The sequence below is a fragment of the Chaetodon auriga genome, chromosome 18, assembly GCF_051107435.1.
Source record: "Chaetodon auriga isolate fChaAug3 chromosome 18, fChaAug3.hap1, whole genome shotgun sequence".
Classification (NCBI taxonomy): domain Eukaryota; kingdom Metazoa; phylum Chordata; class Actinopteri; order Chaetodontiformes; family Chaetodontidae; genus Chaetodon; species Chaetodon auriga.
Genome location: NC_135091.1, coordinates 15,660,959 through 15,677,153, shown reverse-complemented (window position 1 = coordinate 15,677,153; position 16,195 = coordinate 15,660,959). Strand labels below are relative to the sequence as shown.

Here is a 16,195-nt window from a genome sequence, read left to right as displayed (position 1 = left end):
TGCTGTGTGACAGACATTAGAGTCAGTTCCCTGACTTTATGATTCATCACGACTTGTGCTACTCTTACACTACATTTCAACTTTCACCATTAGCCTGCAACTGTCACTTGTGTCCTTGTGTCTGCAGGGGGCGCTATTTAGCAAACGTTACATGGTCTCACTTTAAGTTTCAAACTGAAATTTAGGCCATTTCACAATCACACACTTTGGGTTATTAAACAACACCATTCACAGAGAATGATCAACACCAAGATATGACGGGCTGATCAGCTCACTGAGTGACTCACTCGTTATGAGGCTGTGATTGATGTTGTCCTTGGTTACCATAGAGACACATGCAGGAAATACAACAGCAACTACAATGATTAACGCACTATGTGAATATGTCCAGTGACATATGCGCATCAGTGTGGTGTCATGATTCCACTCTAGCCTGGACTCATGCCCACAGCCGCACACAGAGCATTAAGTGTCAGGGGAAATTCTAGCTAGGAGGTGAGAGGAAGCAAGACAGCAAAGAGAGAAAGTGAAAGTAATGAGAGAGGGGAAGAACAGTGACGGGTGAGAGGGAAAGAGTGTGAGACGAACAGTGATACTCTGAAAGGAAAGGGAAAGCATGTGTAGCGGGCGAGAAGCAACGACTCAAGGAATGAGTTAAGTGAATGCTAATCCGTGTGTCTTTTTACTGATTCGCTGCATAAGAAAAGGTGACATCTGTGTCACACGTGAGGAGGACAAACATCAGTGTGGATATAACCAAAGGCAGGACAGTGAGAATGAGACATAGAGACAGAGGGTTTGTCAAGAGTCTCACCATGTTGAAATAGGAGCGGATCTTAACTCCTCGGGCCAGGTCCCACACAATGCAATTCCCATCATGCCCCGCAGAGAAAAGGATTCTCGGATCGAAGGGGTGTGGCTCCAGAACAAACACCTCGTCCTCATGACCCTGTCGTTAACCAACATGAACATCTAGATTAAGACCCTCCAGGAAACAAGCAAACAAAGAAGTGATCAGTGTTTTTTAACAAAATGAGGCTTTCGCTCAGGGTTCGTCACTCTTCCTGTGAGTGTGTTTAAGGGCTCTCTGACACCTGAGTTTTCAGAGACGATGATACCAATGTCCACGTTTTCTTTTTGGCTTTTCTTCTGAGTTTGAATTTGAGTGTGGATACCTGACCTAGGGCTCAGATGGTTGAGTCACATCGCCTGGGCTTGCCTACCAGACACGGCGCTTTTAAGTTCTGTAAGTGAAAACGTAGGCAGCGAAGTCGCCTGCATGGAGGCATTTCAATTTAGTCGTCAATGCAGATAATAACAAAGCAGTTGCTTATGTAAAATGTAAAATGTGTGGGGCTCTGATAAGATACAACAGCAAGAAGACTGGAAATTAAGCCTTGCAACAACCTGTGGACAGAGGGTGCAGGATGCTGCGTGGCAGGCCGGGTAACTCAAACTCAGCGTGTCGGGCTCAGTTACTGCTCTTTCGGACCGGGGTCAGGTTCGAACAGAAAAACGCATCTTGAGCCGCACTCTAGTTTGAACACATTGCTTTTAAGGCAGCTATCAAATGTCCCATGTCACTGAATGCATCACTGAGGAGAGTCTCTGGGAGAACCTTCCCATGACAGTTTACTTTTCATACTGCGTTTGCGCGTGTGTGTCTGTGTTTGCGAGTGCTGTGACGGCGTGAACATGTTTGATCGCTACATACCATGAGGACGTGGACGAGGTTGCCGGTGGTGGAGTTCCACACCTTCAGCGTCAGGTTGTTGGCCGCTGTGATTACTGTGCTGTCATAGCGATCCCATGCTACCATGGTAACCTTCAGCTTGGTCACCTTGTCTTCCAGCGGAGGAGGGTTGTACTTCCTGTCGGGAAAGATGTTCACACACTCACGGCAAAGAAAGCACAAGTTGCAAAATACTTACAATGTCATGAAATGTACTTATGTACTTTACGGCTCTCGTTTTACCGTGAAGATGTACGTGCATGTAACTCTGTAACAGCGAAGCTTTTCTTATCACAAAAATTACATCTTTCCTGCTTAAAATTTGTATTTACTCTCATTGCTGTCTCATGTTTGCTGTGTTCATTCAGGCAATAAAGACTTAGAAAGCCTGTCATCTCCGTTCATCCACTGTCTGTGATGGCTGCAGTAAATCTATATTCTGTCTGTGAACAGTCGGTTAATCAATCACTGTGTCACGCTCCACGCCACAGGTGTGAAGATCTTTTTTTTCCCCCTTGAACTTAATTATTTATGTGCTGTCGATCATGCAGTCGGCCACTATGCTCTAAATAGATAAAGGCAGGGGTAAATAATTTCAAGAAAAGCATTTTGTTGCCAGCACAAAGGGCGTTAAGTCTCTTTAAATACTTCTCCTGAAATGTTTGTATTTCAATCCAGTGTGTAGTTTTCATCAGGGAGCCTTCACACCCTTTAGGTCTGGCACTTTTGTACACAGCATGATTGATTTTGGTCAAATTTAGAGCGACATTATAACCCACAGGATCATCCCAACCCACAGCTCTGAGCTCCGAGCACAGCAGCGCTGGTGGAAAAGCCAGACTTTGACAGCCGTACACACACATACCCGGGTAATTTGGTCTGCATGTCCAGCAGAATGCTCCTCCAGCCCTGAGGCTGCAGCTGCCAGATTCGTGCTGTACCATCCCTGCTGCCGCTGACAAACCTAAAACACACAAACACACACACACACACACTGATTTGTGAACACAGATTCATGCAGCGGCTGAACTGTAAATATAACACTAGTTCTATTTTAGCTTTCTGCAGTACAATGAATGCTTTCATCTTCACACATCAGGGTACATTAATTGTATGTACCCCCACTCCTCCATCTCCTCCACCCCTCCGCCCCTCCGCCCCTCCACCTCTCCTTTTTGCATAGACAGTCTACCTCTCTCACTGCTGAGATTACAGCAACCCAGGGGAATTACAGCTGAGCTTGTTTTTCTGCAAACTCCACACAGGCGCACACAATTTAACACCCAGAGAGTGTATGATATGCGCAAGTGTGTGTCTGTGAGCGAGAGGACGCGTTTCGGAGCATGCATCAAATAGCAAGTAAAGTTGGTGTTTCTGCTGACATCGTCAAGTCACATTACAACACTCGGAGGCTCCATAAAAACACACAGCGGCGCACACACAAAAATTAACTCCACCTATTATGCGGCTCACGTACACACGTGCACACATGCGCACACACACCCATCAACTGTGCAAACCTACCTGTCACTGCCATGTGAAAATTGGATGCTGTCAACTTTGTCCTAAGTGAGACAAATAAAGGAGAAAAACAACACGAGTCATGACAATTTCATCGTGTACTACCAATAAATCATGTTAGAGTTGTTTTTTTTTTCCAAAGTCTCAACATCAAATCGCTCCAGAACTTACTCTTTCCAGAGCTTTCAACTGCATCTCGCCCTCTTCCTCAGCCGCAGGAGTCCGCTCAGTTGTCATGGAGAATAATAAGCAATCTTTTTCATGACAACAACATCTCCATGACAACTGGGCAGACTCCATCTGCTGAGGAAGTCTGTGAGACACAAGTTCAAAGTGTTTTTGGTCACACTACTGTTTCCAAGGTCAAGAATGATCTTTCACGCTCCGTTATAGGATTTTTAGAAACAATCTGTAAACCGAGGTGGATACAAAAAGTGGTTCTTACATTTTTTTTTAAATGGAAAATCAAGTCTTTAATTAAACCTGTTGATTCCTCATCAAAACAATAGACTTGTTGACTCACTGTATGGGACTCAAGCTCAGAGATCTTCTCTGGTTGGCCTGACCCAAAGTAGTACACCCTGATGATGTGATCGGTGCTTCCTGTGGCCAGGAACATACCACCTGGACACACAGACACAGACAGCATCGAACAAAATCCATGCATACAGTACTATTTCTTTACATGTATAATGTAAAAAAACTTCATATGCACTTCACAGATCAAACTGGTGAAACAAAAAAACAGAGTGAGTGCAAACTTTGCGCAAGTGAAACTTTAAAGTCATCAATCTCAGGTTTAAGGTCAATAACATCTCCAAACAGAAACATACTGTGACGCAGATTTATTCCACACTTACTGACAAGCGGCCGGTCCACTGCTAGCTCTTCACTTAATCTGGCCTAATTGTGCACACTTTTTCAGCTCTGTTGCCACTTCCCCTCCCTCTCAAAGCATGCATGAATATCAAAAGCAAGCTGCGCCTCACCTGCGCTGAAAGAGGAGCAGATCATCTGGACGCCAGGTCTGGAACGCTCCGTGAATTTACTGGGCCTCTGACTGGACACACACACACACAGAAATACAGATTTAAAATGACCCCTTTATCCACCGTATTATTTTAGGCATATTCAGCACGTTAAACAGTGAAAATGATTCTATGAAGCACTGAAGAAAATGCAAAGCAAATACACTCAAAACTGGAAGCTGAAATTGGCAGTAGCCAGAAAAAACGCGACAAAGGATCCCAAATCGCACGGATCAATCAATCAATCAATCAATACTGTCTGATCAAGACTGTTCTGCATAAGGAGAGAACATAAAGATAATACACAGCACAATAAAAACCCTGTAAACTACGATTTTCACAAAATGCTTGTCAACTTTTAGATGCAAGAGGTGTGAGCGGCACTTGCGCAGGTGAGGCCGTGCATACTGTGTGCGTCTTGTGTTTCTCACCCAAACTTGAGCGTGCGTGCATCCCACTGCCAGAAGCAGATGGTGCCGTCAGCTCCGGTGGAGGACAGGTAGCGCTTGGAGCCGCTACAGAGAGGGGAAAACTGCAAAAACAACCAATTAGAGGTTACCGCTCAGCATAATAGGGAATCATAAGACGCTGCTAACACTACAGCAAAAAAAAAAAGAGGAAAGGACGGACGCACAGATAAATGTGGAAACATAAATAATAAAAGCTCAGAAACAAATTTTAAAAAGGCAACATGGAGGACGCATCAATCTCTGTGTATAATCAAACATTTACAGAATGCAGCTGGAAATGTTCTGTGTTCTTCTGAATGCTGGCAAATCCCACAAGAAGACCAACAACAATGAACTGATCCCACCTAAAAGTACTGCCTGCATGGCCAAAGCCTGACAGAGCTTATTCCTCTGAGCCATAGACCTCCACTGTAGCCCTAAAACTATTCAAAACCCATGAATGAGCCACACTGTTGATGTGGATGACGTGTTCCTTCATTACAATGACCATGGACACTGTAGTTTATCTTGAGTAAATGCCACTTTAACTCTACCTACTATTATAAATACTTACTAGTGTGTGTATTACCTCACTGAGAAATCATCTCCAACAAATGCTCTGTTTACTCTTCTTTGAGTAATGTTTACTAAAAAGTGCAATTCCCATCTGTTTCACAGAGTTACTTCACATTTACCATTTCAAGTTCCACACTTTTCCAGACTCAGTACATTTTTCATATTTGACATATTTCTTATGCAAATAAATGGTTTTGAAAACCAACTGTTAACATGCAAATGGACTGCAGTAATAGAGCACTTCTCTCGTCTTGTCTAACACACACACACACACACACACACACACATACACACACACACACACACAGGGAGCAGTTTATGGTAAGGCAACGTGCAGAATGCCGGGGCCAGAGATTGAACCATCGACCTCCTGATAAGTGGATGACTGCTTAACTTCCTGAGCCACTCCTGCCCCTTCTCAACGTGTGTGCTACATTCTGACTATTACTTTGCCAAACAGTTGTCAGAAGTTTACAGCTCGGTACTGTCGCTCATATGAATCCATTAACACCAGCCAGCCAGGCTTTATATTTGGGACTGTCAAGCCAGCCCTCAGAAAACTTACATTTACAGGAGCCATTGTGGCTGTTCAGCTGTGTTACCTGTGCTCATATTATACACTGAATAAATAATGCTATATTATTTTATAAATAACTACTGAAAATGAGTTGAATGGAAATACACATATAGGTATGGTTTCCTTAGAAAAGACCACGTCTCTGTATGACTCATAAATGTTCAGACAAGCTTAGTGTTTTCTCAAACATGGTGCTATGTATATATGGCACACAATTCAAAGGTATTGCCACATTTTCTTGAGGCAAAGCTGTTTTACAGGCTGTGACGTACAGGCGCAGAGGCTGCTCTCTGTTGGAGTGTGCATTCAGTTGCACAACACACTTCTTGTCTTGCTTTCAGTGACATCAGGCTTGCTCTGGCCCGCTCTCTCGAAACGCCATGAAAAACACTGTTAGCATGATGAATTCATTTGTAGAAATTCTGAATTTTATACTTGAGAAAACGGAGCAGGGGCAACAGTCTGGAAACACAAATATTTCTCTGTTCTCTATTTTCTATTTTCTATACTTATCAAGACCTGGAAATTACTGAAATTAATTTCCATACTTGTCAATACCACATAGGAACCCAGTTTCATGGGATTTCTTGACAATAAGAAAACGCATATATAAACATAAATAATACATTTCTGGTTGTAAAAGTCTGCTTGTGGAACTAATACTGGCATCTTACTACATATCAAATATCAGCCAATTATTTCGTCATGTAAAATCCACAGTGGACTGCGCTACAGTTTCAGTTTGTCATGATCTAAATATTGTGGGTATTCTACGAATACAATTACACTGAATGCATCATATTTGCGAGCAAAAATGAGCCAACATGCAAAATACAGATAAAGATATCAGCAAAGCTGCAACTTGTTGCCAGTCAGAGTCGTTTAAACTGTCCAGTTTGGATGAAGTTTCTACAGTGACTGTCACTCACACACACACACACACACACACACACACACACTCTACAGATGCAGACAGGCTGGTGCAAGAATTGAAAATATTGTCAGTGACTTTCCAATCCTCTTTTTAAGCAAACCAAGTACACAGAGACAGACACATACAACAAACCGCACACACTGACCATCCGCGTACCTGCAGTGAGGTGATAGAGGCTGCATGTCCCTCCAGGACAGCCAAAGGGGCGCAGGTCTGTAAGCACCACACTCTGATAGTCTTGTCACAGGACCCGGCAGCAATCATGGTGTTCTCGTAGCTGACGGCCATGTCGGAGATCTCAGCGGCATGGCCACGCAACGTCGCTAGCAGGCGCCCATCGTCTGTTCCCCAGATCTTAACAAGGCAGTCGTCTGAGCCCTGGAAAAAAAAAAAAACAGAAGAAAGCACCGTCAATATGGTGTGAGTGAAGACTAGTATTTTATATATTTTGAGAAGTGGCGTGTCAGCCTCTAAGGCACACTTCTAGTAATACAAATTAAACATGTCAAGTTCAGAAAGATTTTAAAATATATGTGGGCAGCCTTAGACTGTCAGCAGATCGGCACAAGCAGAAGAGGGGAAGAGGTTCTTCAGATGCAGAAAATAGAGGTGACTAATCTGCAGTGTGTCCAAAAGTGACAATGAACGTTTCAAGGCACTCGATCGTCATCTGCTCAAGTGCCGTCGGTGCATTTATGTGCACGCTACTAATTTGATTATTAGCAGAAAAGGTAACATGTGAACACTGCAGCTGTCATCTAATCACCTTCATGACTTATCTCATTTCAAATTATGGATAAAATTAGAGTAAGGACTGCTCAATTGAAAGGCAGATTGTCGCTGTGGTGTCGGTATATATTAGTCGAATTGTTGTTGATCACACACACACACACACACCCCCACACATCTGGAAGTTCAGATGTAAAGTGGCGTTGCTACACACAGAGAACAGCTGTAGAAAACTCCACTGAATACATTAACTTCATAAATGCTGAACCAGTAAGTACAATTTCTGATCTTTTATTTCTTAAAGCCTTCTGTTGGCTAAACTACATTAAATCGCTGATGATTACAGATATCATGTATATTTGGGTTATTGGAGAGCATGTAAACAACCATGTCAACTAATGCATTCATTTGGTGATTCACACTGCTGGCGTTCCAGCGTGCAGGTAGGCATACTGAATGTCATTCAGCGCCATCGTTTAACCACAAGCTACAGGACAAAACAGACACACTGACTCACTACCCAGACAGTTCAGAACTGAGATTTTTCACACCACAGTGAGATAGACCGGCCTGCTCCATGTGTACGCCTCGCTCCGGCTGAAGTACAACTGCACCAAAGACGATAGAGTAATCTCAAAGTGTAGAGAAACTCTGCTGTGTTTTGGCTGCGGCTTCACTAAGACGTCTCATTTTGACAAAAGCTGTTGTGGATTTCCAGCAAAAAGGCAATTTTGGAGAGGCCCCTCTCAGTAGCATATTAATTATTAAGCACTAAATTAAGTAAAAAACAATGCAAACAAAGACAGGAACATGAAAGCAACGCTTCGATTAAAGGGTCATAATAATAAATAATCCATAAAGCTGAGCCAATAAGAAGCTTGGTAGCTAGAAGGCAGTTTCTTACCCAGTCTTTAGTCTGGGTTCAAAAACATGATCAAGAGCCTTAATCAAGACGTGGAAACAGCCCACAGGGACAAAAGTGAGAATTTCTGGCTGTGATCCAGCTTGTAAGGGGTTAAAAGGTTTGCGATTCAACGTGGCGTCAGACCCATCTGCGCCTTGATTACGACGTCAAAGTCATTTTTAAAGCCAACAGGTAACCGCTGTCAATATGCAAAAACACAGTGCGACACGATGTGACATCTTCACTTTAGAAAAACACCTTAGTTTGTGTGATTTGTACAGCAGGAAATGAAGAAATGACTTAATAAAGACGGCAGAAACACTCGTAGAGCCACATGAGAAAATGACGAGGTACAAGAATAAATAACAGACATACGAGTGCACATACAAAATGTGACTGCGCTATTTTTCGAAACTGATTATCAAGTTTGCAGATCGGACAGCAGACTCGATTCCGGTTAGTCCGTTTGAGAACGTGCTGAAACGTGCATCCTTTCATATCTGCAAAGTATCTAATAAGACGGGCCACGCTATCAGTATCAGCAGAGATTTTAGAGGAAATGTGAGATGAAAACACCAACCCCCTCCTTTGAATAAATCATAATCACCATCACCACGGAGCAGATTCTGACTGGAGCTGTTATTTTGTGTGGACTGATCAAAACACCAAGAGTCCTTTTAGAGATTTAGACAAAGCTCTGGGACAAATTACAGCTGTGGGAAGATGGGCGACAAACTGACATGCCAGGCCTGAAAGGTGCAGGGCCGGTAAACGCCGGAGACTTGTTGATATAGATGTCAAATTATGTTAACTACCGCCACAGGGACTAAAAATGCACAACAACCAGTCAAATTTGTCCTTCCCAGTGGCCATGATAATGAGCTCGCAGCCATTTCTAAAGCTAAATTACACAAATCAATATGGCTGTTAGCCAATTCATTGTTTAACCAATATACACACACTTGCTTATTGATCACAAACGATCACAGTGAATGTTTGGGCTAAATGAAATAGTCAATAATTATTCAATCTGCCTTCCACTGCAGCAAAGTCTGAGGAAAAAGAGTGAAGAGATCCAAAAATAAGAAAATATATAAATAAAAATGATCCTGTGATGAAAGGAGGCAGCAAGAGAGAGAGAGAGAGAGAGAGAGAGAGAAAATGAGTGGAGGAAAAAAAAGGGAGAAGGAGAGAGTGAGGGAGACCAAGAACGAATTTTAATTCTGGCACTTAGCCAGCGCCTCAGAGGAAACATTTTCTCCAGTTATGATGAGAAATAGCAAGAAGAGGGGAGGGGGGAGAGAAGGGAACAAAGGAGGGGCAGCGCAGGATGAGAGACGGGGGAGACAAAAAGAAAGACAGAGAGAGAGAGAGAGAGAGAGAGAGCAATGCACTTGCGTGAGTGAGAACGGTGGGAAGACAGAGATAACAGGGAAAGAGAGACAGAGAGTCAATCTAACCCCCTCCCTCTCAGCAGCCAGCCATTTTTAGAGATTTAAGAAGTGAAAGCTGAAAATGGTGTATAGCAGCAGGCAGTGTTTGACTCAAGAATCCAAACAGAAGGACGACAGCATTAAATCAACATCATTTCACTGTTCGTTCAATATTTAACACTTCACCCATGCTCCAACCAAACCACGTGGAAAAGGACGCCAAGGCTGCACGTGTATACGAGGGGCATCCAGAGGGCAAAGGTCAACTTCCTCCTTTTCAGAGACCATGGGAACCCTGTTTCCCCCTCTCGAAAATATAATTATCATCCTCAAGATGTGTGAATTTGCTTCCCTGCAGGCTTAATCCAGCTATGGCTTTGAGTCATTCAGTAAAGGCACCCCACCACAGCAAGGTAAACAGTAATTACCTCCTACCAGAACTGTTAGGACAGGGAACACAAACGCTCGGTCATCGTCGCAAGACAGCTTGTAACAATCAAACACATACACAGCACACAAGAGGTGACACTAAACAAATCCAGGGGAGACACTAGCACACAACAATGTCACTGAAACCACTTTGAATGGGCTCTAAACACCAGGACACAAACACACCAGCACATCGCGAGCAGTGTGACGTATCCCAGCCGAGGCCTACACACGGCCAAAAATCCACACACACACACACACACACACACACAAACGCTGCAGCCTTTACCGTAAAGATGCGTCGTCCCGTCCTGTCGAAAGTGACGCAGTACACGGACGACAGGTGTCCCAGGATCCTCTTGTGCATCTTCATGTGCTGGTACACGGCCGTGGGCACCAGCTGCCGGAGACGGTAGGAGCCGTTCAGTCGGCGGCCGAAGCTCGTCTCGACTGGACGGCAAGGAAAGACACGGTGAGGACATGGTGGTATGTGATGAAATCAGCAGCAAATTCATGAAAACACACTCGTTTCATGGAGGCTTTTAACGTGAAAATCAACCACAAATGTGTATAAAATAAACTGAAGGAAATCGATAACACTGCTGTCAAATGCGACTGGCACAGAAGACCTTGGCGAGCAGCGACAGTATAGTATGTAAGATCTGACTCATCCACTGAATATTAAAGGCACAAACAAAGAGTAAAAATGATCGAATGTCATTTTTTGTCCTGCAAAATTCACGTGTTTCTGTTACCAATATTAGGTGGGCTCCCATAGATGATAGGCGGCTCCGGTGGTCGCCCACAGTGTAGCGCAGCCAGCGCTGAGCCCTTCCACACAACATGCTTGCAACCTGGGGAGAACACAAAAGACATGTATAAAGACACACATTGTACAGCTTGTATTAGGACTCGTCCACACTGCGTGCCTTTAAATATCTGCATAAGCACATGAACAAATGTATTTCAATGAGGTCTGCGAACACACGCAGAATGACGTAATACAGTGGTTGCCTGAGTGAGTGTTTTTGCATAATGTGGACAAGGAAGTAGCTCATGTGCTTTACCATGTCCTGCTATATACTACATCCACTCACTCTTTGTGGTGCGGAGGAGATTCTGCCTGCCGGCCCCCAGCAGGCTGGTGAGTCCGGGCACGCTGGCGGGGACCTCCCTCTCCAGCAGCGGACAAACTCTGGAGCAGACCTGCAGCAGGTGGTCTGCACTGATGTGTCGGTATAGCTTCACCTGGACACACAAACACACACACACACACACTTAGCTCAGCATGTAGTCAGACTGGTAAAATGCCAGTCAGACAGGAGCAGGGTAGTAAAGCAAAAAGGCAAAATAAAAGAATTGTCTTCAAGTCACTTTGTTGGCAAACGTTGATGTGAAGACATCAAACTCGTACTCGTGCTGCATTTTTTGTTGCCCAGCCGGCAGTGACTCTGATGAAAGCGGCAAGAAGAAGAAAACCTCCGTGTTATGATTAACATCGTACCACATTATCACCCCAAAAACCGCCTAAAGACATTTTCAGTCCTACTCCATTTAAAAAAAAAAGAAATAATTAAGTATTGACAAGCAACTGTGGACTGCAGACCATTAAGATCTTTCTTTGGTTTGAGTCCATTTAGTTTCAAACTCTAAAATAAAATGATTTACAGCAGAATTAGGAGAGTCTTAACACAAGGTCACTACCCCACACAACTGTTGGTTTCCAGAGAATTTCAAAAATAAAAGGTGCTCTTTTAAAAGCGCTGTCAATAACTATTCCCCGGGGAGTTCAACTGAAATAAACAGAGCTAGTAAGGAAAAAAGAAATAAAACGCTAACCGTCTTTTTTACACAATGACATTTCACATATATGACGAGCACAAAATTAATTATTAAATATTGAGATCACAAAATAAAAAAAAAGTGAAATGGTATCCGCTACAAATCAAAGGCTGAAATGCAGTTCAGCTTTTTGTCTTTTAAATGGATTATGGATACAGTTCATCTGCAGTACAGTGACAGCAGAGGAGAAGGGGGGTGGGGGGGGTGTGGCATGCAACACAGGCTCAGACACTTTTATAAACACACTCCTGCACCGGCCTACCTCTGAACACACACACCACAGGACGAGACAGAAAACATGCAGCACTGTGTTCATCCCAGGATTATTTGAAATGTATTCATTTAAACCAGACATGCAGAAATCAGCTGATTTAAATGTCTGAACGAGGTCAAATAAGCCTGAAATTAAACAATGAAAGCAGTCACTTGCACACACACACACACACACACACACACACACACATATTCTCTGTCTCTGTGACACGCACACAATTAATGACCCCTTAATTGCTTTCACATCCTTGCTGGTTCAGAGACGTGATCAGTGTTTCTAAGCACACATCAGGGCGCAATCCGCTCTCAGGTACACACACAGAGCCACCGCGAACGAACACACACACGCATCAAATGAATGATATGCATTAACAATTTGCTCCATTTTACTTGCTCCTGTGGAGCAATGGATAACATGACCACAGTCACAACAGCACCACCAGAGCGCACGTGGCCCTACGCACAAGTTAACCTCAGTGCAATGATCACCTTCAATCCACTGCTCCAAAATCAATAAATATCACTTATTCAGGATATCATTCTCTTTCATATACAGTTCCAGTTAAAAGCAGCCATTGTTGAAGTCCAGCCATCGTTTAAGGTGAAAAAAACAAAAATCGCTAAATCGATTTAAATCTGATTTCAATGATAATAACCTGCTATTTTCATTCAAAAATACGGTCATTTCTTTCTGTATATCGTGTCCTTGATCAATTTTACATGCAAAAATTACAATAATTATAGATCTAATTAATCCGCCTTAATTAATTAACCGCAATTAATATGGATTATTATTACAATATCACTTGAAGTCAGCGGTGATTCCTCATTGTCGCCCAACCCCCTTTCTGTACCAGCCCAGACATCAACCAACACACAACGGCTGACAAACACGTCCACACCGAGGTCCCCTGCCTCTGAACACCCCGTTTTCCATTTGCTCTAATAATTAAAAAACCCTCCGCAGTGTTTTTTTCAATAGGGGAAATTATGCACAATGGACAGGAGGCAGGCTGAACGGCTGGGAATGGGAGGAGGAGGAGGAGGAGGAGGCACGGAGAGTCGAATGAGCCAAGCAGGAAGAGAGAGGGAGAGAGAAAACACACACAGGCAGGCGGAGAGACGCTGTCAATAATTTCTTAAACGTGTAGATTTGCATCCTGGTCAATCTACACCTCGTGCGATCTGGTCTCGGGGTCTGCATCTGTCTGTGTGTGCGCGCGTAAGTGAGGAGAATCAAAAAAAATATTAAATTAAAAAACGGATCAAAATGGCCACGTTTATTATTTGCATATTAATGTTAAAATAAAACTTGCAAAATAGCAAAAAAAAAAAAAAAAAAAAAAAAAAAAAGTGGGGATGCACTTCTTTGCAAAAGTGGCCGAGAAATAAACATGTGAGCGATGATGAATTCTCTCCACGCCCCCATGCGTAAACGGCGCGTTCGAGCGAGCCCCGTTTGTTTACATGACAATTAGCACGTCAATTAATAGCGCGATTATATTAAGATATGAGCTCCGTTACCTCGCATCTTCACTTCAACTCATCTGCCTCTTCTCTTCCGTCCGAGCTTGCGCCACAATCCCCCCCCAAAAAGCTGCTCTCCATCCAGAGCGGAGTCCACAGCGGCCCGGGCGGCAGCCTCCCCTCAGACGGGAGCCGTGTGACTCCAGCTTTACTGAATATACTGTTTATATTCCCCTCAAAATGTCCTGTTTTCTAACTCTTGCCCCCCTGTGTGTTTTCAACCCATGCACACGAAATGTGGCTCTTGCAGGACAAGAGCGCCTCCATCTCTCTCTGGCTTGTGGCGCAGGGAGTCCCTCCTCCGGATCCTGGCGCTCCTACACCACAACACTCATGACGTATCAGCATTTCACACACATTTTTCCAACAACTATTAAAACCTTTTGGACATGCATGGCACCCAACTCGCACACCACGGTGCACGGGACGCAGGGACCCGACCCCCCGGTGGCCCCGGACGGCCCCAACTCGCAGCCAGCTCGCCCTGCAAAGTCCTTTTCGCTTTTTTTCTTTGCCACCTGATTTAAAAATTGCGGGAAATTCAATTTTTATTTTGCTCTCTAAAAACTTTTTCCTCAGTTATAGAGCTCCCTTACCAAATTTTCGTACGTCCCGGGGTGTTCCTGCCCTGTCCAGTCCAGCCTTTTGGGTAGCAGCTGAGGTGGAAAAACAGTGTCGAGTGTGATCATCCAGTTCATAAACGTGTCGAGTGATGTTTTAAAACAGTAAACGACAAATCAGAGTAAAAGCAACATCACCAAGTACAGTGCAGAGAGAAGCATCTCTCTCGTATTGCTGACTGCTTACCTCCTTCTCCTCCACCTCCCTTATCAGGGTCTGAAAATAGGATAAAAATACAAAATTACACCCCATGACGATTTCGGACATATTATAAATTCTCCTAAAATGCAAAAACACCAACCTCGGCTGCTTTTTGACACGGTCCAGCTTCTAGAAATCGGGCTATTAGGAAGTACAGTTCTGGTATGGTTGGAGGGGGAGAAGAGGACGGGAGCTGCGTTAGAAGAGGGCACCGAGGAAATTGGGGGGATATTAAAACAACCATGACATATTTTCCGATCTCCTTTACTCACCAGAAGTCAACTGCGCGATGTGTGTACTGTCTGAAGCCATTTTGGTGTTGTTTGCCAGGGCAGCGCCAGAGCCTGTGTGGTGGGTCTAGGTGGCTGCCCTGTAGCTGTCACTGTTTATCCACCAGGAAGAGGCTGCCTCCATTCAGCTCAGCTCACACAAAGTTCCGGCTGCGTCGAGTATCCCTCCGCGAGGCGGCAATTAGTGCACGCGCCAAGGTTTACCCCGCGAAACATCGTCTTTTCGCTGTAAAGAAACAGCCTCCAAGATGTTCCCGGCCTCGCTGCTCCTCGGATTGAATTTCAGTGGTTTTCGTTCGCTTGAGGAAGCACGTTTGTTCCAATCCCCCTCCCCCTCAAAAGAAAAAGCGCAAGCCCTCTGCGGAAGAATACAAGTTGTGTGTTTCACGCACGCCACTGTAGAGGGGAGGTAGAAATGGCAGCCTGCTAAAAGGAGAGATGCATTGCTGCAGAAGGGCTGCTACTTTGTAGATAAATTACATTTATCACGTTTTAATTACCACAGGCTCGAATGTTTATAGCTGAAAGTTTATTGCGGATTAATGCAACGTCATTTCTTGGCCTATTTTTCTGTATTTGTAGCTGCGGGTGTAGAATATGGCTCCCGTGTTTGAGAGGGATTTACAGCCGATCTAACGTGTCAGCTAGTTTTTATGAAATAATACAGCTAGCCGTGTAAATTCTACGTGTTCTCGCCGGCCTCGCTAGTTATTGCTCTTTCGTTATTGTGTAACAAGATGTCTGGCTAACACACCCACTCTCTGGGAGCCGTTTGCTGGGGAAGTCGTCCATTTCTCTTCCAAATACTGCCAGGCAGTAAAATGGGGGAAGGGTTGGAGAAGAAGGGGAATGCAGCCTAATGAATGAAAGCTCGTGAGTTACACGAATTTAATGGCAACGAGACATTAATGCGAGATAGACCATCAAGGAAGGGGATCAAGGAAATACATGACAGCACACTTCCTCCATGGTTCACTAGAAAGAGGTGAAAAAAGGAACCAACACTGAGGTGTTATTTTCTGCTGTTAAATAAGTTGAAACTATTATTCATGTTCATATTTGATATGCTGAAGGAATAGATGTTTACAGCAGATGCCCCCCCCCCCCAAAAAAAACAAGATCCCACTCT

General features: G+C 44.0%; 1 protein-coding gene across 3 annotated transcripts in view; it reads right to left on the bottom strand.

The window, feature by feature from the left end:
• Positions 1-15,214, bottom strand: part of phip (PHIP subunit of CUL4-Ring ligase complex) — a 34,712-nt gene extending 19,498 nt beyond the window's left edge. For 2 of the 3 annotated variants that reach the window (XM_076755780.1, XM_076755781.1), the window contains exons 1-15: positions 15,049-15,214; positions 14,877-14,935; positions 14,762-14,791; positions 14,551-14,610; positions 11,410-11,560; positions 11,068-11,166; positions 10,602-10,762; positions 6,974-7,195; positions 4,713-4,813; positions 4,243-4,313; positions 3,777-3,877; positions 3,257-3,297; positions 2,598-2,696; positions 1,715-1,871; positions 815-949 (exon numbers count right to left, since the gene is read on the bottom strand). In XM_076755780.1, the coding sequence (XP_076611895.1) occupies positions 815-949; positions 1,715-1,871; positions 2,598-2,696; positions 3,257-3,297; positions 3,777-3,877; positions 4,243-4,313; positions 4,713-4,813; positions 6,974-7,195; positions 10,602-10,762; positions 11,068-11,166; positions 11,410-11,560; positions 14,551-14,610; positions 14,762-14,791; positions 14,877-14,935; positions 15,049-15,088 (1,527 nt within the window). In that variant the 5' untranslated portion in view covers positions 15,089-15,214. Of the gene's footprint in view, positions 1-814; positions 950-1,714; positions 1,872-2,597; positions 2,697-3,256; positions 3,298-3,776; positions 3,878-4,242; positions 4,314-4,712; positions 4,814-6,973; positions 7,196-10,601; positions 10,763-11,067; positions 11,167-11,409; positions 11,561-13,951; positions 14,251-14,550; positions 14,611-14,761; positions 14,792-14,876; positions 14,936-15,048 lie in introns of those variants that run through there. The other variant, XM_076755782.1, reaches the window with a different exon arrangement.
• Positions 15,215-16,195: the final 981 nt, after the last annotated feature.